Below are 18739 nucleotides of genomic sequence, written 5' to 3'. Positions count from 1 at the left end.
TTCCCTGTAGACTGTGGGGAAAAAAATGATACTTGCAACATACTACCAGAGAAAGGATCAGTATATAGGGTCTACAAAGATTCACTAAAACCAGTATGAAAATAACCCAAACAATTCAAAAAGAAAAATGGGCAAAAGACTTCAGCATACACTTAACAGAAGTAATGCAAATACCAATAAATAAAAAAAAAGATATTCAACTTCATTAATAATCAGGAAAATGCAAATGAAGGCCACCACAAAATTTCCTGTACACCTGCTAGATTGGCAAACAACAAGAAGTTCAACGTTATTAAATGTTGGTGAGGATGTGGAGCGAAAGGACCTCATTCCTGTGGGTTAGAGTGTTACTCAGTACAACCACCTTGGAAAACAGTTTGACATTAACTTGTAAAGTTCATCACGTGCATACCCCCTGCCCTGGCAATCCCAGTCCTAGTTTATATCCTAAAAACCTCTTGTACTTATTCAAATTAGGGGCACAAACAAGAAAGTTCATAGCAGCTTTGCTTATAATAGTAATATCAAAAACTATACACACACACACAAAATACCTATATACAACGAACTATAGCCAAATACAGTAAGATAAATAAATCTTAGAAATATAATGTTGAATTTAAAAAGAGCAATGCAGAAGACTGCTAAAATATGATATCATTTTTATAAAGTTAAACACAAGCTCAACTAAACCATGTATTGTTTAGCACTGTACAATCTGTGATAAATTATTTTTCTTAAAAGCAAGGTCATGATAAACACAGAACTCCTAAAGGTAAATTTACCTTTAGGAGAGGTATAGGCAGTGGTACGAGAGTGGGGAAAGATTGCTTCAGTGGTATTTTGAATGTTCTAATTTTAAGTTTGTTGGTAGGTTCACAGGTATGCATTGATTATTATGCTTGATAATTTCTATTTTGTCATATTTTTCTTTTGCATGTATAATATATGACATGATAACTTAAAATTTTTTCAAATGAATCAAATATTTAAACAATGAAACCACCCAAATACTAGAAGAAACCACAGGAGAAATTTTTTAAAATAATCTTGGCATGATAAAGACCTTAATAAATAACAACAAAAACACAGAGTACATAAACAATTGAACAAAGTACTAATTCTGCCATACACAAAATTAAAAGACAAAAACCAACTCAAAAAAAAAATATTGCTAATGACAAAGGACTAATTCCCTTAATATATACTCCTACAAATCAGTAGGAAAAGCCAATCCTTTACAGAAAAATAAGCATAGGATGTGAACAGACAGCTCACACAAAAGGAAACACAAACATGACAGTGTATTCAACCTCACTCAGAGTAAGAGAAATGGAATCACTGTTCACTTGTACAATGAAGAAAGATGAAAAAAAAAAAATATGGTAACCACTGCTTGTTGCAGTGAGATTACTTACCTGTACTCCTCATTGAAGCTTGTACTCCTGGATCATTATATACACTCTTGGACACTTGGTCCTGTCATAATTCTTGGTGATTTCAATATCAATATAGACAGAATTCTTCAGCATTTCTCCCTTCTTTCTCTTGCATTCCCATTTTCCCCTTCCCTACTGGATGTATCTCACCAGCATATGAACAAGCTACATTTTTTCTTGGCCTTACATTGTGCTCCAGCCACCACTCCATTTCTTTGATCCCTTTAGAGCAGCGGTCCCCAACTTTTTGGCACCAGGGGCCAGTTTCATGGAAGACAATTTTTCCATGGATTAGGGGTGGGGATGATTTCAGGCTGATTTAAGTGCATTACATTTATTGTGTAGTCAAACCTCTCTGCTAATGATAATCTGTATTTGCAGCTGCTCCCCAGCGCTAGCGTCACTGCCTCAGTTCCACGTCAGATCATCAGGCGTTAGATTCTCATAAGGAGCGCACAACCTAGATCCCTCGCATGCGCAGTTTACAGCGGAGTTTGTGCGCCTATGAGAATCTCATGCCAGTGCTGATCTGACAAGAGGCGGAGCTTATGCAGTGATGCGAGCGATGGGGAGCAGCTGCAAGTACAGATGAAGCTTTGCTTGCTCACCTCCTGCTGTGCAGCGGGGGTACCAGTCCACGGCCTGGCGATTGGTGACCACAGCTTTAGAGCAAAACTCAAGAGTTTCTCTATTCATTGTTTCCAATCTCTCTTCTCCCATTCTTACTCAAACTCCTGGCCTCAAGCCATCATCTTGCCTTGGCTTCCCCAAGTGCTGGATTACAGGTCTGAGCCACCACGCCTGGCAGCCTGTTCTTTCTAAGACGCAATCCTATGAGACTTCTTTTTCTGTCCCTCCGCTCCACTGAAATGGCTCCTGTTGAGGTCACCAATGTCTTCCACATTGCTAAATCTAACGGTCAGTTCTCAGTCTTTTCATCACATTCAGGAGCAGCATTTTTTACAGCCGCGCACGGCCTCCTGCTTGGAACGTGTTCTTATCTAGGCTCCAGGGCACGGCACTTCCCTGATTTCCCCCTTAACTCACTGGCCACTTCTCATTCTCCTTTGCTGGTTCCACATCTCCACGACCTCCAAACCCTGGACACCCCAGGATTCAGTTCTTAGACCTCTTCTGTTTTCTATCGATGCTCATTCGGCCAATGATTTAATTCATTCAAGTTTACATCTCCAGAATGAACCTTTCTCTCGAGAGCCATACTCAGGTTCTCAGCGGCTTTCTCAATTCCCCACCTGCATGTTTAGTGAGCATCAGAAACATAACATGCCCAGAGCAAACTCCAGATCTTCCTCCCCCAAACTTGTTCTTCCCCAAATCTCCCCCTTCTCAGCAAACTACATCCTTCTAAATTGATCAGTTGGAAATCCTTGCCTTTCTGTCTCTCACTCTGTCTCTCTCTCCTTCCATAACAAATCCTTTTAGTCCCGCCCTTGAAACGAAATATATCCAGAATCCAACCACTTCTTACAATCTTCCCTATCACATCCCTGGTCTCGGCCTCCATCCCCTCTCTCCTGGGTCATTACAATGGCTTGCTAACTCATCTCGTGGCATCCCACAGGTTATCTTCGACGCAGCAGCTAGAGTGATCTTGCTAAAATATGTCAGGTCTTATCATTCTCAAAAGCCCCCAGTGGCTTCCATGTCATTCAGAATAAAAGCCAAAGCCCTTACAATGGCCCACAGCCCACATGCAGCCTACAAGGCCCTGCCCGGGCTTTCCTTTCTTTACCCACTCACTACTTATGACATCATCTCCTCCTACGGCCCCCGCCTCGCTCCAGCCACCTGGGCCTCCTTGCTGTTCCTTCAACACCGCAAGGCTGAGAACCTTCTTCCTCCAGATACATTCGTGGCTCACTCCCTTACTTCCTTCATGTCTTGGCTTAAACGTTAAGCCCTAACGTTTCAGTGAGGGCTTACATACTTTAAAATTGCAAAAATCCTTTCTTAAGGCACTTCCTGGTCTTCCTTGATGGCCTTATCTTTCTCTTAGCTGTTCTCACCATCTAACATGCCATACATTTTATTCATTCATTAGTGCATGTCTATCTCCCCTACCCGATTTTAAGCCCAGGAACACAAGGCTTTTTGCCTCTTTTGGTCACTGCTTCATCCACGGCATATAGAAGAGATCTCAGCACAGAGTGGATGCTCAAGAATTATTTATTGAACAAATAAACAAAATATTTAACTGGCCAGAGTATAGGGAATAGGCGTTCTCAAAATTGCTGGCATGAATGCAGTTGGTATAACCTCTTCAGAGGGAAAATTGGCAATAACTATCAAAATTACAAATGCACGTATCCTTCAAACCAGCAATTCTACTTCTAATGTAATAATATCCTCCATATAAGTTTACACATGTGTGAAATGACACATGGACAAAGTAATTCACTGTAGTATTTTTGTCCCTGAAAAAGAATGAAAACAACCAAAATGTCCAGCCATAGCAGAGTATAAATAAATCATGGTGTACCCCTACAATGGAATATCTTGCCGTAGCAAAAAATAATAATGTGGCCGGGCGCGGTGGCTCACGCCTGTAATCCTAGCCCTCTGGGAGGCCCAGGCAGGTGGATTGCTCGAGGTCAGGAGTTCGAGACCAGCCTGAGTGAGACCCTGTCTCTACTAAAAAGAGAAAAATAAATTATCTGGACAACTGAAAATATATATAGAAAAAATTAGCCGGGCATGGTGGCGCATGCTTGTAGTCCCAGCTACTCGGGAGGCTGAGGCAGTAGGATCGCTTAAGCCCAGGAGTTTGAGGTTGCTGTGAGCTAGGCTGACACCATGGCACTCACTCTAGCCCGGGCAACAAAGTGAGACTCTGTCTCAAAAAAAAACCAAAATAATAATAATAATAATAATAATGAGATTTCTTGTGTCCTGATATAAGCTCCCAGATCTACATTTTTCAGAGAAAAAAAAAAGGTGCTGAAAGGTTTGCTTAGTATGTCACCATTTTTATAAAAAATAAAGGTAAAGGGTACAAAAAGAATCTATGTCTGTATTTTCTTGAATACGTACTATCTCAAGAAGGATACACAAGAAACGGGTAACAAGGGTGTCTTATTTGGAGGGGACTGGATGGGTGGGAGGCAGAGGTAGGAGACATTTTGCTGTAAACCCTTTTAAACTTCTTGAATTTTTTGCACCTCGTGAATGCTTTATCTACTAAAAGGAGAATAAGTCACGGTTTATGTTCTGAGAGGGAATGATACCTAAAATACATTATTATCAGAAAAAGTAAAATGCAAAAGAGTGTGTACAGTGTGCTGTGCATGGAGGTGGGAGGCAGACTTACTTTTTGTTATTTACGCTTTTGTACCTTTCGAATTTTGTACCTTATCTATGCATGTCCTATTCAAAAAGAAATAAAATTTAAAAAATAAAAATCACGGTGGGAGAAGGCATTTTCACACACGTCACCTTGACCTGCCAAGTATTTCCCCATTTATCCAGCGAAGGAAACAGACATTCGGAGAAGTCAAGTGAAACAGCGCAGAGTGGACCCGGGACTAGAACCTCCTGTTTGCTGACACAGCCACACCAGGCCTTCCATCTCGTGCAGCCTGTCCCTGCGTGCTGGCTCACCCCCTCCTTTCCTGGGCCCCTCTCTTACCTACCCCGTAATCTTTCCATCAGGGAGCCAGGGAGAGCAGCTGCAGGAAGTTTGCCACCAAGGGCTTCCCTCAGGGGCCATGGCCAGTGGCTCCCTGGTCCCTGGTAGTTTCTTTCTCTGCTCACAGACACCAATACGGTGCCCTGGGGGGCAGCTCCGCACCTCCCTTGAGCCCCGTGCTCTGTGGCTGAACCCAGCACTGCCCAGCTCCCCAGCCCTGCGGCTCCCAGCTGCACCCCAAGCCTGTACCTGTCAATAATGACGGGGTCTGAGGGCGTCTCATTCCGGTTACCACAGCTCTTCCGGTCACAGCACCGGCTAAAGGAAAGATGAGGATGGAGGGAAGGAGGAAGCAAGTGAAGGAGGGGAGATTACAGCATGTGAGGGGTACGTGTGTGTGTGTGTGTGTGTGTGTGTGTGTGTGTGTGTATGTGGGTGCCCAGGGTGCTGATGTCCTGTCCCTGGGTGGGGAATCCCTGCGCCTGAGGCGCTCAGTTCCCGGGGCCTGGGGAGGGGGCAAGGCAGTGAGGGTTCTTGGCAGGGACCTCCAGAGCCTAGCCCTGGGGATAAGGCTGGCCAGGAAAGCCTCGTCCCAAAGGCACGTCACTGCTGGAGGAGCCAGCAAAGGGCAGGCTGCAGCCACCTCGGGGGTGTCCCCGTCTCTGTCCACTTTCATGGAATCTCAGTCTACGCACAGAAAAGCTCAAGGGACAAGTGTGCAGCTCATGAAAGATACAAGTGAACCTGCCCATGTAACCAGCACCCAGACCAAGCAACACCACGTGACCAGCACCCCAGAAACCCCCTCCTCATGCTCCTTCCTTGTTACTCTCTCTGCAAAGGTAGCCACCATCCCAACCATAGAATTTTGAACACTTTTCCCTTTTCCATGCAGCACAAACCTCCCAAGGACCCAGTAGGACTGGCACCTCCCGGGGAGAGCTTGCTAGAAATGCCAAGCTGTGGAGCAATGGGGCAAAAGAAGCCAAAAGCTGTGCCCCTCACCCCAACTCTGCCCCACCAGAGAGCTGCCCTGAGGTTCAAAGTTTCCTCAAAGATTAGCTTCTGAGCTAGTCCTGAGGCCTTTGGGTCCTGGCCCAGCCCTGCCCCCACACCCCAGCTTATTAGCTCAGCTTCCCCAGAGCGGCAGGAGGCCTTGCTCACAAAAACACTTGAGGAAGCCACACAAACAGGCCAGGCTAATGGGGCCTCAGGGACCCTCTCCCCAGCCAGCGCTGTGCCCAGGGGCCTCCCTCCTGCCCCCCCCCTACCCCCACCAGGTTTCCCCAGGGAGCGGTGCAGAGGGAGGAAGGGCTGATGGCACTGGGAGGGGGCAGGGCCTGGTGGGATAGTCCCTGGCAACACCTTGGCAAAGGAGGAAGGTGCAAGTAACAGCCTGTCTCACCTGCACATGATCTCATGGGTGAGCAGCACTCGGCACATTTCGGGGTTCTTGTCCTGCCCCTCGTAGATGATGGCCTGGGGAAAGGGCAATCAATGCACAGGCTGTGGGGGGAGGAGGCTCCTCTCAAATGCGGGTGGCAGTACAGAGTGGCCCAGTGACCCAGGCCGAGGGAGGCCCTGCGCCAGGGAAGAGCACACCCTCCTCCTTGCTCTGGGGGAGCTCAGGAGCGCAAGGCAGGAGCTTAGAATGCAGCTGCCCAGGTGAAGGATAATCCTCTCCCCCTAAACCAGGACCGCCACCACAGTGGCAAGAATGGTATGAGGTCTGCAGATTCTGTGTGTCTACAGCAGCTCTTTCCAGAGCTAGAGCTGCTTGGGGCCAGGGGGTCCCCAGAGCACCAAGACTGAGATCAGGCTGCTGGTGGGGGAGACACACTTTTATCCCCACCCTGCATCATGGCCCTCCCCTCACCCCTGAGCATCCCCCTGTGTGCAGGCTGTTCCCTGCTCCCAGGCTGCCCCAGACCCCTTCGCTGGGCCAGTGCACCCTTCCACCCGCTGCAGCAGTGCTGACGGCCCAGGGCTCTCTCTGGAGAATTGCTCTCAGTGCAGAGGCGCTGCCTCACCTGAAAATGTCTGGGAGGTGACATGCTCCCCTTAGGAGTGGTCCCCAGACAATGACTGACTGATCCATACAGAATAGAAAATCCCGGCCTCCTTGCTTCAAGTGGGGACACGTCTGGTGCCATTCCTTGTCCAGAGCTCCCTGCACAGCTCCCTGTCCTGCCTCCCTCCCTCGTCTTCTCTTGGGAGCCCCTCCCATCTCCCCAATAAATCCATGCACCTGAATTCGCATGTCAGGCTGGTCTGCTAGGGACATGACCTAAGCCAGGGTCTTTTCCAGAACAGACGGCAAGAGCCACACATCCTCCTGCCACAGGCTCACCCCGAGAGGAGGGTAGGACAGGCCTGCGCGCCCTGGCCTGGCTCACCTGCTTGGACATGGAGTCGATGAGCCGCACATACAGGTCTTGCTCCGTCCGAAGTCCTAGGGTAGGCAGGTGGAGAGGGCTTGCGGTCAGGAGCATGAGCAGCCTCCAATGACCAGGCCACACCCACACCCTCCCAGCCCTGGCGTGCTGTGTGGTGCTGCGGTGCCCAGACTTGTTCAGGGTCAGGGCTGGGCGGGGGCGGCGGCCCCCACTCACCGCTGTTGTACACAAGCCGGAGGCGGTAGTGGATACCGTTGTTGGTCTTTTCGGCCCCAGGCTCCTGCAGGGACAAGATGGGGATGACGGTTTAGTTGGTGCTGAAGGCTCCTCCTAGCCCCGCCCTCTCTCCCTCCCTTCCACTCCCCACCCTCCTGCAGTATCCAGCATCCATCCATTCATCTGCTCCAGTGGGTGTGCAGGGAGGGGGGTCCCGCCCCGTCCAGCCCCCGCCAAGCCCACGAGCCTCTCACTCGGTCCTTCTCCACGAAGTCGATGAAGGCCGTGCGCTCCACCTCCACGGGCTGCCCCTGCCGGTCGTACATGGCCAGCACGAAGTGGAAGAAGTTGGATTTCCTGAGGTTGGAGGGGGGCTGCTTCTCAAAGTGTGCCCGTGCCAGGCCCACGCCACTGTGGGAGGAAAGGAGGTGGAAAACCACGGGAAGGGCCCTGCGGTGAGAAACACCCCAGAGCCTTGGGCCAGGTAGGTGGGCTGGCCAGCACTTGGCTCAAACGTGGCAAGAGTTTGGGCAGGAAATCTAATTGGACGGGCCCTTTCCACCCTGGCCAGGGCCATCTGAGTTCCAGATACAGGCGTCCCAGCACTGTGGTCACCCCAGCCTGCCCTCTTGGCAGCAAGAGGCATAGCAGGTGACTGCAACTGAGGCAGCCCTGGCAGGCTCCCCCACCCCCTGGGGCTTTTCCCTGAGTCCCACATTTTACAAGGCTGATCTCCAACATCAAATGTACAGACCAGTCCATCTTGCTGGCCAGAGGCTCCTGTGACTGCCCTTTAGGACAACAAGTGGCATCCGTGAGGCCCTGGAACAAATATCCCACTGTAGCCCAGCCCAGGCTGAGGGGACCAGGAGCCTGGAGTGTTTGGTTGGAGAATGACAACGCTCATCAGACCCTAAGAGACATCAAGCTGCCTGAGGGCCACTAGTCTGCCCAGCCTGGACCCTGGGGTATGGCTGATGGTGGGGGGGGACCCTGCCCGGGGGGTATAGGGACCTGCCTCCAGGTTTGGGGAAAGACAACCACGGGCTCCCTCGGGCAGGAGGGCCTTCTAGTCTGGCCTTGCCGAGGCCAGGGCCCTCCAACATGTGTTCCTTACATCTTTTGTGGCTCCAGATCCTCCTTTTAGAAAAGGGTGCTGTGGCCACAATTGCCGGGAAATGTGGCTTCATAGCATACATGGGTGTGTTTGGGGACCTGGGGACACCCTGTAGGAATGGACCCTGTTTGAGCTGGCTCCGGCTAGTGCTCCCCACGTGTGGTAGCCAGCCTCTAAGACGGTTCGCAATGACCCCCGCCTCCTGGTATTCATGCCCTTATATAGTTAGTCCCTCTCCTATTGTGTCAGGACGGGTCTGTGCGGCCAGCGGAACACAGCAGTGGTGATAGCATATAACTTCCAAGGTTGGATCACAAAAGCATTGTGACTTCTGCCTTGTTCTCCCTCTTGGATCAGTCACTCAGGGAGAAGCCGGCTGCCATGTTGTGAGGACACTCAAGCAGCCCTGGGAGAGGTCCACATGGAGAACTGAGGCCTCCTGCCAACAGCCAGCCCTAACTCACCACCTTGAGCTGCCCTGCAAGCAGATCCCCCAGCCTCAGTCAAGACTTCAGATGACTGCAGTCCCAGGTCTCATTGTTTTTTTTTTTTTGAGACAGAGTCTAGCTCTGTTGTACAGGCTAGAGTGCCGTGGCGTCGGCCTAGCTCACAGCAACCTCAAACTCCCTGGCTCAAGAGACTCTCCTGTCTCAGCTTCCTGAGTAGCTGGGACTACAGGCACATGCCACCATGCCCAGCCAAGTTTTTATTTTTAGTAGAGATGGGGTCTTGCTTTTGCTCAGGCTGGTCTCAAACTCCTGAGCTCAAGTGATCCTCCTGCCTTGGCCTCCCAGAGTGCTAGGATTACAGGCGTGAGCCACCACTCCAGCCAAGAAAAGGAAAAGTTTTCTTCCTACTGAGAGCCTGCCGGGGGGCCTCAGTGGCCCGGATGAAATGCTGACTTAGGAGGCAAAAATGATGGGTCTTCTTGTCCCCTGATCAAGAAGGGGGTCGGGGGGAGCACCAACACCTTTTCTTTCCTACCAAAGGTTCTTTCTGCAGATGCTCCTTTCCTCAGGAATGTTCCCCCAAATCCTTCTGCTCCGGCCTCCCATCGCCCTTTGGCTGCAGTCCTTTCTCCTGGAGGCCATGACCAGCCCCTCACCCCCTTCCCCAGCCAGCAAGAGGCAGGGAAACCCGAAGAGGGCTTTTGATCACAGCGGGTCCCTGATTACTGCTGATGAATATGCTAATGAGGCATCAACATCGAGCTCCTCCCTCCTGCTCCCTGGACCAGTTTAGCTTGAACTCCACCCAGGACAGGTCCCAGGACCACCCAGTGGGAGAGAAGGCGAGAGAACGTGGGTTTGTGAAGCAACCCCAGATCAGGTCACTGTGGCCTTTTATTCTGTCATCTCTGCCAGGAAAGGTGCCTGAAGGCTCTCAGACAGCGAGGAGGGAAGGTACAGAGAAAGAAAGAGGGTTTGGCAGAGCAGGGGTGGATGCTGAGAAAGAATGGAATCTCCTAGACCACTCAGCCTGCCCTTTCTACACAGACAGGCTGCACTGCTCAGGCCAAATCCCAGACGGGTGCAGAATAAATCAGTGACACCAGCCTGAGCTCCTACCCATCCCCCTTGGCAAATATCAGCCAGTCCTGGGTCCTGGCTGCCCCCCAGGACAGGATCTGGGAAATCTGGCCTCAGACCCAACACAAGCTCCCTGCCCAGAGCCACCCTCCTCGCAGGAGGGGATTACTGGGGAGAGAGGGCACAGGCACCAGGGGAGGGACAAGAGGGCGGGTTCCCTAGGGTCTGTGGACCAGTGTCCAGTGCTGCCAGCCTGGGGGCTGCACTGCCTCCAGAGCCTGCACCCTGTCCCCTGGCGGGGGTGGGCTCAGTTCCGCTTCCCATGAGGCAGCCAGAGAGGAGTCCTGCCCTTCTTCCCTGCAGCTCTGTGGGTCTCAGGCACAACTGTCCTCCCAAGCTCACACCCATCCATGGGCTGGTTTGCAGCTCCAGGTAAACAACAACAGGACAATATTAATGACAGCCCCGGGCCCAGCCCCGCCCCGGGGAGGACTGCAGAGCACAGCAGGGGCCGCTCCTTGACTGGGAATGCTGCCAGCCTAGCCCGTTCATAGCCCTGCTGGACCCGGAGAAGATCAAGATAAAAAGAGGAAAGGTTTTCCTTTAAAGACATCCTAGTATTTCCTATGAACAAGAGGCAAAGAGGAGCAGCTCATGGGGAGGAATAGGAAGTGAGAGCGACAGAGGCAGGTGCGGACGGTGCCTTCCTTCTCCTGGTTGATCCTAAGGCCCCTCCACCCAGGACATGCAGGAGGTGACCAATCAACACCGGCCAATGGAATTGCAAGGCCCAAAGGGAGAGAGTTGGGCAGGGGGAAGGGGAGATTTTTTATCCTTTGGGAATAGCTGATGCTCTTGTAATGAGAAAACAAACCAAGATTAAAGAACAGAAAGAAAGAAAGAGAGATACGCTCAAACAACTCAGGAGGTGCTGAGTGCTCTGGGAGCCCCTGATGGGCACATCCTGGGTGCAGATGTGTGGGATACTGGTGGAAGGTGGGGGCCACTGCCTGTTCTCAGACTGGCTTGGAGACAGCGATGTGGACCAAGGCCAATGTCTTTGATTCCGTGGTCTCCAAGGTGGGGCTGCCCAAGAGGATACCTATTGATATATATCCTTAATCAAAAAGAAAGAAAGGTGGAGGGAAGGGGGAATACAGCCCCTGAAGCCCGGGGAGGCAAGCGTTCTGTTAGCGTCCCCCTAGAAGCAGACTCTGCGACAAAGATTCAAATGCCAGTCTACTTGGGCAGCGATTCCAGGACACACGGCAGTGGGGGGTGAGACAAAGTTGAGAAGGCAGCACATAAAGGGCACATTTTCAACAAGGGATCACTGTGGGCACCTGGAGCTCAGTCCCACGGGGAACTCTGGAAAGAGCATGGAACGTGTGCCTCAGTGATCCCCCCGGGGGGATGGGTGAGGGGCTGGGGCATTTATCCACCAACTCCCATCAGTCACTGGGGCTGTTATTTCTCAGGTGCTTCTGGCCTGCCCTGCAGGTGGGCACATCCTCAAGCAGAGGGAAGCAGACGGCAGCGGGAGAATCAGACCCTCTACCAAGGGCCCTGTGGGGTAGGGGTGGCCACCAACTACCAGCCAGCCAGAGGCCAGGGCTGCGAAGGAACTGGCAAGGCTATGGCCCCGAGGGCCTGAGTGCAGCTCGGCAGGTATCAATTTATAACAAATATAAGAACTGCCTCACCTGGCACATGTATGACTGGAGTCCCTAATTCAGAAACATTTTATTCACTAAGCTACATTAGTGAACGACCCATGCCACATAAGCACTTTTTTCAGATAAACGCAGCTGGGTGACAAAACGGCCACATTAACCACTTTTGCCAGACTCCAAAATGAATTATACATTTTCTTGCTTCCTTCAAAAGATTGTTTTAAACATTGTGTTCAAAACGCTTTCCTCTCAACCCCAGAGTGGGCTAAGGTAGTGGGGCATTTGCTCCTGTCCTCAAGAACCCAGACTTGGGAGAACATGGTCACTTTTGTATTTTCCGCCATGCCTTCCTCACCCCTTCCCATCTTTTGTTCTGAAATAGACCAAAAATTAAAGGAGACTGTTTGTGACACCAAAAAAGATTCTGTTTGCACAGATCCTTTTTGGTTGGAGTAAACCTGCCCTGTAGCATGCAGGGGTGTGCAGGGAGACCGGGTTCAAGGCAACACCAAGGGGACCCTGACCCTCCCAGCCTGGGACATTCTGGTGACCTGTGCTCTGGACTATGCAGGGATGGATGTGGGGACACGATGGGGGCTGCAGAGATGTCTGGCTGCATTGCTGGGACCACCTGGCAGGTCCCTGGAGATGCTCCTTGGCAAGGCTGAGCAGGATGCTCTGGGGTCCTTCTCGTGGCAGCCGCTCTGCCCCCGCCACAGCTGTCTGGAACAGACGAAGCCCCCGTGCAGTCCCTGTTCTCTAGTCACAAAGCCACTCATGGCTCTTTATATCCTAGATTACCTGCTAATTATAAACCTGAGCAATTTAACAACAGCCAATCAAGCCCCACAGCGGACAAACTGACTGAGGCTGGAGCCCTGGCCTCCCCTCTCAGGCACCCCCAGGCCTTCTGTCTTCCCCTCCCACTGCCAAATCCTAACTCTTGGCCACCTGGACAGCCCAAGGTCCTGAGCAGTGCCTTGGCTTGGCCTGCCTGCTGCTTGTCTGGGATGCTGGGGAAATGGGGGACAAGCTCTGATGTCATCAGCAACAGGGAGAGGCTCTTTGTTAACTCTGTCTCCTGTCCCCTAAGAGGTGGAAGGAGCTAAAAGTCTATGTTTCTGGCATCCCATTCCTTTTCTCAGATTTCCCTAAAGTCGCTCTCTGCTAAGTCCAGCTCATCTTTGCCCCCTCATGGCATGGCTCATAAGTCGTTTTTCCTTTGCTCATTATCCTCCCTCCCTCCAAGCATCCCATCACCCGACTGTCCCCTGCAGGCATCCTCTGGGCCCCTAGGACTGCTGATGAGTGTCATGCTGGGCCTAGCATTCCCACCCCAGCCAAGATCTATTGGCCTAGCCCTGCCCAGCCCCTGACATGCCCACCACCTGGCTGCGCTGCAGACGCAGATGGGTAAGATAAAAGCAGCAGCTCTCTGGGGCACACCCACCTCAACCACGCAGGCAGAGGGAGGGCCTGGTGGCTAGAGGCAGCTGCCCAGACCCTGTGTCCAGACAGTCCTGCTGGAGAGGAGGTTCAGGGCTGGGGAGGCTCCATATCCCCTCTCCCCACAGCCCCAGGTGCTGCCCTGCTCACCTGCCTCATGAAATTGGGAGGTGGGGAGGGGAGGGGAAGGGTCTCCCTGGCCTGCTCTCCCACTCTTCCTCTGGCCCTCGATTCTACCTAAAGGCTGCCTGCCCTGCTTCTCTTCTGCCCACCCTCTCGTCACCCACTCACAGGCCTGCCTGCCAGGTCCCAGGCTGAGGAGTGGCTATTAATTATTAAAGCAAACAAAAGCATTTCCTAGCAGGGAGGCTGGCCTGCAGCTGCTTACAGGAAAAGCAGCCCCAGTGGGCTTCCCTCTCCGGGGCCCTGCTAGTGTGCTGGGACCAGCTCCAGAGGGAGGGCTGGTCTGGGCCCTCCGGGGGTCTCCTCCAGGGGAAGGGCTGGCCTGGGCCCTCCAGAGGTCTCCCCAGACTGGGAAGCACATCAGAAGGAGAAGAGAGCTACTTCTGTGCTGAGCACGCCCGCAGGAGGACTTGGGTCCGCAGGGGAGTCAGGGAAAGGTGTGCTGGGACGGGGCACATGGGTCTCAGAGATAAAGTTCTGTTGGTTCATGGCAAGAGCAGGGGTCCTCGTGCAGACTTTCCTGGTAGGGAGACCCTCTCTACCAGCCTTCCAGCCTTCCCTTCTCTTCCCTGTTGCCTCCAGTTTAAGGGGATGCAGCCCCTCTTCTCTCCCTACTGATCTTTTGTCCAGAACTTTCCTTCCTGTTGGCACAGCCTCCCTCCCTCACTGATTTTAGCAGGCCTCCTGGGCCTTCCCCTCCTTAGCCACCTCCTATAAAACCTTGACATTGTTGTAAAAGCCGAGCTGCAGAACTGAGGAGGAGTAGCTGGCCCATTACCTGGTCAGGTAGAACCTAGAGCCCTCCAAGGTCAAAGGGGAGCCCAATAGAAAGGAATTCGGGAACTTCTAAGACACACTCCTGCCTTCTTCAGCAGATCCTCACTGTGCCCCTACAGACTGCTCGAGTCTGTCCTGGGTGCTGTGGACACAAGGATGAATGGGGTCACCACCCCTGTCCTAGAGGAAGGCCCCAGCTGGCAGGGCAGGGGAGACCAGGACAAGCAGAGGACAACAGACACTGGCCTATGGTAAGCTTCCTTAGGCAGCACTAAGAACTGTTCCCCTGGGCAGGGGGGCAGGGCACAGATAGAACAGGTGCTGGGGTGGGTGACCCTGAGGCTGGTGGGACTCGATTCAGTGGGTGTTGTGGGTGCTGAGGGCAGGGACTGTTTCAAGAGAAGACAGGACTTATTGGAGGTCCAGCTAGTTCTCCAAGTGTCTGTTGGATGCCAAATATCATACTGAGGCCAGGAAGGAAGGTTGGGGTCAGATTGTGATGGGCCTTGAATGCCAAGTATCGGGGGGAGTGGGGGATCACTTTATTTTTAATCAAGGGGAAGACATGATCAGAGAAAAGTGCTTTGGAAATATTGCTTTGGCTCCCGGTACATGGAAGATGGATGTGGGGGAGTGGTGAGGGGCTGGGGCTGGGGTTCACCTTCAAGCCAGGAAGGAGTCGGGGGAAAGGGGTGTCAGTGTTCAGAGTGGTGGCTGTGGGCACTGAGATTGGGACTAGGACACACAGGGGAGCATCCCTAAGCCTTGACAACCAGGCGCATTTAGGGTGACGGCGAGGAAGAAACCAAAGATGACGAGCAGGCTTGAGGGAGGGCGCTTCTGTGAAAGTTTCTCAGACACGGGAGGGAGAGAAACCAGGCAGAGGTCAGAGAGGAAGGCAGGGGCAGGGGAAGGAGTTTTGGCTGTTGCTGTTTTAGGATGGGAAGACTTGAGCAGAGGACTGACTGAGGAACAAGAGACAAACGGGACAGATGACAGGCAACATTGAGAAGAATGATATGGGATTAGCCTGCTCCCTCCGGGACTGGGGAGTAGAGTCAACCGAACCACCAAATGATCAAATGTGTGGGGGCTCCCAATCTATGTCCTGGGACAGAGAAGTCTCCAGACTGGGGGATTAGCAGACCAGGCCTGAAGAAATGCCCCAGTTCAAATTGCAGAAGCCCTCTGAATAGTCCCAGCAATGTGGCCCTGGGGACTCAGACTGGACACCTCAACCCCACTCAAGAGCCCCTGTGTGCAGACGACACGCCTCATGCACCCCAGGCAGGCTACAAGGGCACTTCCTCCTTCGTCCCTGCTGCCCCTTCATTGAGACTGCTGGCTCTGGGCAGGCAATTGGGGAAGGTCAGAGAAATGGAACCTTCATTCCCAGAGACCCCGCTGGAACTGCCCACCCTTACAAGGAGCTCTCAGCACACAGCCAGAGGTGAGGAGAAAGATGGGGCCATGTGAAGAAATTGACCATCTCAAGTTAAGCGAAAAGCCAGAACCAACACAGAGATGGGCAGGATATGAAATTTTAAGCACAGCACAGGAAATCACAAGTTATTGGGGAGAAATAGGGGAAGGAAATACGCTAAAGTGTTGACGGTAGCTGTGTTCGAGAGGTGGGATTTGGTTTTTTTATTTTCCAGTTTTCCTGGAATATAGTTGTATCACTTGTAAAACTTATGGAAATTAACTCATCCACAAGAGCCTTTCTCCTCCTGAAGAGGTCAGCTCCAGGCAGAGCCCTCAGCACTCCCTCCTGATAGCCACGAAAGGGCAGATGCACAGGAGCAAGGCTTCAGTTGGTGCAAGAAACGGGGTGTGTGTCTGTTACAGGGTGAGGGGGGGGGCTAGGAGTGATGTCCTCTGGACAGGACTGGGGGTGTGTGGGCCCCTGTGTCAGGCCTGGTTGGCTTTGGCAATCCCCTCTCAGAATCCCTTCGTCTGCGGGACAGCAGCTACTCAGACTTCCGGGAAGCCCAGGGCCCAGTGTCCCAGCTGATGGCAGAGTCAGCACTTCCCCAGTTCTAACCACTATGAACGCGCCGTTTGATGTCTAAATGCCATCCTCCCTGCTCACTGCTGGAGGTACAAAAAGCCCAGCGGCCCCAGGTGCTTTGGAGGTGGGCCAATAAAGTTTTAAAGTTCCTGTCCAAATCCCAGAGTCAATCCCCCGTCCAGACCCCTCTGCAAAGGAGTCAGGGGAGACAGCTGTGGGTGCTGGGTTCCCACTGCCTCCCACAGGACCTGCCAGGAAAAACACCTGACCGAGAGAGGCAGGGGCCCTGCCCCGTTGCCGGCCCCCATCAGTCTAGCCGAGGCGACTGACCATCTCATCCCTTCCCCGAAGTTCAGCCTCCGTCGTCTCTGTGGCTCTGCGCACCCTCCTTCTCCAACTCCGAGGGGCGTGGGAAAGAAGAAAGGGGCTGGGTTTCTTGCCTTTCCTGACAGAGAACCGCGGAATTGGACAAGCAAAGGCGCTGGGACTGCCCAGGAAGGAGGGGCTGGACGTTCCTAGACGGTGGGTGGCTGTGGGTCATGGCTCAGGGACTGCGGGCAGCGGGGATGCCTCCTCCCTCGGAGCCGTAGACGGCCCGGCCTGGGGTGGCGTTTACCGCCGCGCCTGCGAGCGGCCGTCAGAAATCAGAGCCGGGACAGCCAGAGTGGAGGCGGAAGCCCCGCCCCGGCCCGCCCCACAGCCTCCCGAGGAAGCACAGGCGCTCGGGGACAGGGTGGGCAGGAGAGCTCGCCCGGACCGTCCAGAGTTAGGGGATCCTTCCTCCCCGCGCTCCAGCAGCCAAGCGAGCTGAGCGGAGGCAGCGGCGCGGAGCCGTCCAACCCGAGCGCACCGGGTCCGGTCCAAGTGCTTACCTCTGCGCCGCGGTGCTGGCGTCCAGGATGCCCGCGCCCTGCATCCAGGAGCGCACGGAGCCCAGGCCGGCGGGCAGCAGCGGCTCCTCCTTCAGGTTCAGCCCGCCGCGGGGCAGAGCGTCCTGCGCAGGGAACATAAGGGCGCGCAGTCGGAGGGCGCCCCCACCGCCCGGGATCCGGTCCCGCCGAGGCTGCTGGCGTCGCAGCTCAGCCCGACCCGACGGCACCAGGCGCCTCCAGGAGCGCAACGCCAAGTCGGGGTGGCTCAGTGCGCGCTCGCCTCCTGGGCGCTCCCTCGGAGAAAGCGGGTCCGCGGGCGCCGGCGCTGTCCCCTCCCCTCCCGGGGCGCGGGGCGGGGAGATGGAGGGATTCCCCCGCGGCCTGAGCACTGGCGGGCGGACTGCGAGCGGGGCGGGGAGGGCGGGGAGCGGAGCCCGCACCGGTCCGCGCGGAGGCGCCCCAGAGGCGCGCTCTGGCGGCTGCCCAGGGCCGCGGTCGTCGGAGGGGGGGCCCGAGCGCCCCGGGAACTGCCTCGGGCAAGGCGGGGGCGCGGGGCTGCCCGCCCTTTCCCCCTCGCCGCCCCCACCTCCCGCCCGCCCGCGGCGCCGGCGCGGGGCGCTGATTACCATCCGGGAGGCGGAGGCTGCGGGCGCGGAGCTCGGCGGCGGCGGCGGCGGCGACAGTGGCGGCAGCGGCGGCAGGAGCAGCAGCAGCCGCGCGTCCCGGGGAAAGGCAGGGGCAGCGCCGGGCCAGCAGACGCCGCCGCCGCCAGCGCCCCGCGTGCCCCGGCGCCCCGGCCCTGCCGCAGCCCCGGGCGGCAGCACCTGGAGCAGCAGCAGCAGCAGCCCGGCCGATTCCCCCCGGGGCCCGGTTCCCGCGCCGCCCCGCCGCGGCCGCCGCCGCCCGCCGCTCCCGGGGGCCTGGCCGCGGGCCCGGGCCATCCCGCCGCCGCCGCCGCTCCCGGGGGAGCGGGAGCCGAAGGGAGGGAGCGCGGGCGGGAGGAGGGATGTCGGGAGCGGGCGGGCCCAGGGGACTGGGGGCCGGGGGAGGCGGGGGCGGGGCGGCGCGGCCGGCCGAGGGGCGGCCGGGGACGTGACATCATCGGGGGAGGAGCGGCCGGGCCCGGGCCGCGGTGGCGGGGCGGACCCTGGCGAGTCGGTCGCCGGGCTGGGGGCTGCGGCCTGGCCGAGGCCGCAGGAGGAACAGAAGAGCCCGGCGGGGCCAGGGAGGCCCGGGCGGGGAGGATCCGGGGCTGCGCGGCGAGGGAGCCGGGCCACGCCGCTCTCAGGAGCCCCCACGGCCTCCCCGTCGCCACCGGACGAAGCTCCAGCATCTTCGCGGCCTCATCTCCCTCCCCCAAGTACCCGCGGTACTCTGCTCGCCCGACGCCCTGTTCCCAGATCTGCTGCTCATCTTGACGCCTCCAAGCTTTTA

General features: G+C 54.9%; 1 protein-coding gene across 5 annotated transcripts in view; it reads right to left on the bottom strand.

The window, feature by feature from the left end:
* The window catches only part of EBF4 (EBF family member 4), a 46342-nt gene extending 28054 nt beyond the window's left edge, over window positions 1–18288 (bottom strand). For 2 of the 5 annotated variants that reach the window (XM_045528940.1, XM_045528941.1), the window contains exons 1-6: window positions 17306–17487; window positions 7952–8108; window positions 7698–7761; window positions 7482–7537; window positions 6491–6564; window positions 5335–5403 (exon numbers count right to left, since the gene is read on the bottom strand). In XM_045528940.1, the coding sequence (XP_045384896.1) occupies window positions 5335–5403; window positions 6491–6564; window positions 7482–7537; window positions 7698–7761; window positions 7952–8108; window positions 17306–17442 (557 nt within the window). In that variant the 5' untranslated portion in view covers window positions 17443–17487. Of the gene's footprint in view, window positions 1–5334; window positions 5404–6490; window positions 6565–7481; window positions 7538–7697; window positions 7762–7951; window positions 8109–17305 lie in introns of all 5 variants that reach the window. The other 3 variants (XM_045528939.1, XM_045528937.1, XM_045528938.1) reach the window with 3 other exon arrangements.
* Between the last annotated feature and the right edge of the window lie 451 nt (window positions 18289–18739).

Source organism: Lemur catta, chromosome 17 (genome assembly GCF_020740605.2).
Source record: "Lemur catta isolate mLemCat1 chromosome 17, mLemCat1.pri, whole genome shotgun sequence".
Lineage (NCBI taxonomy): Eukaryota > Metazoa > Chordata > Mammalia > Primates > Lemuridae > Lemur > Lemur catta.
This window is presented reverse-complemented; position numbering and strand designations above follow the sequence as displayed.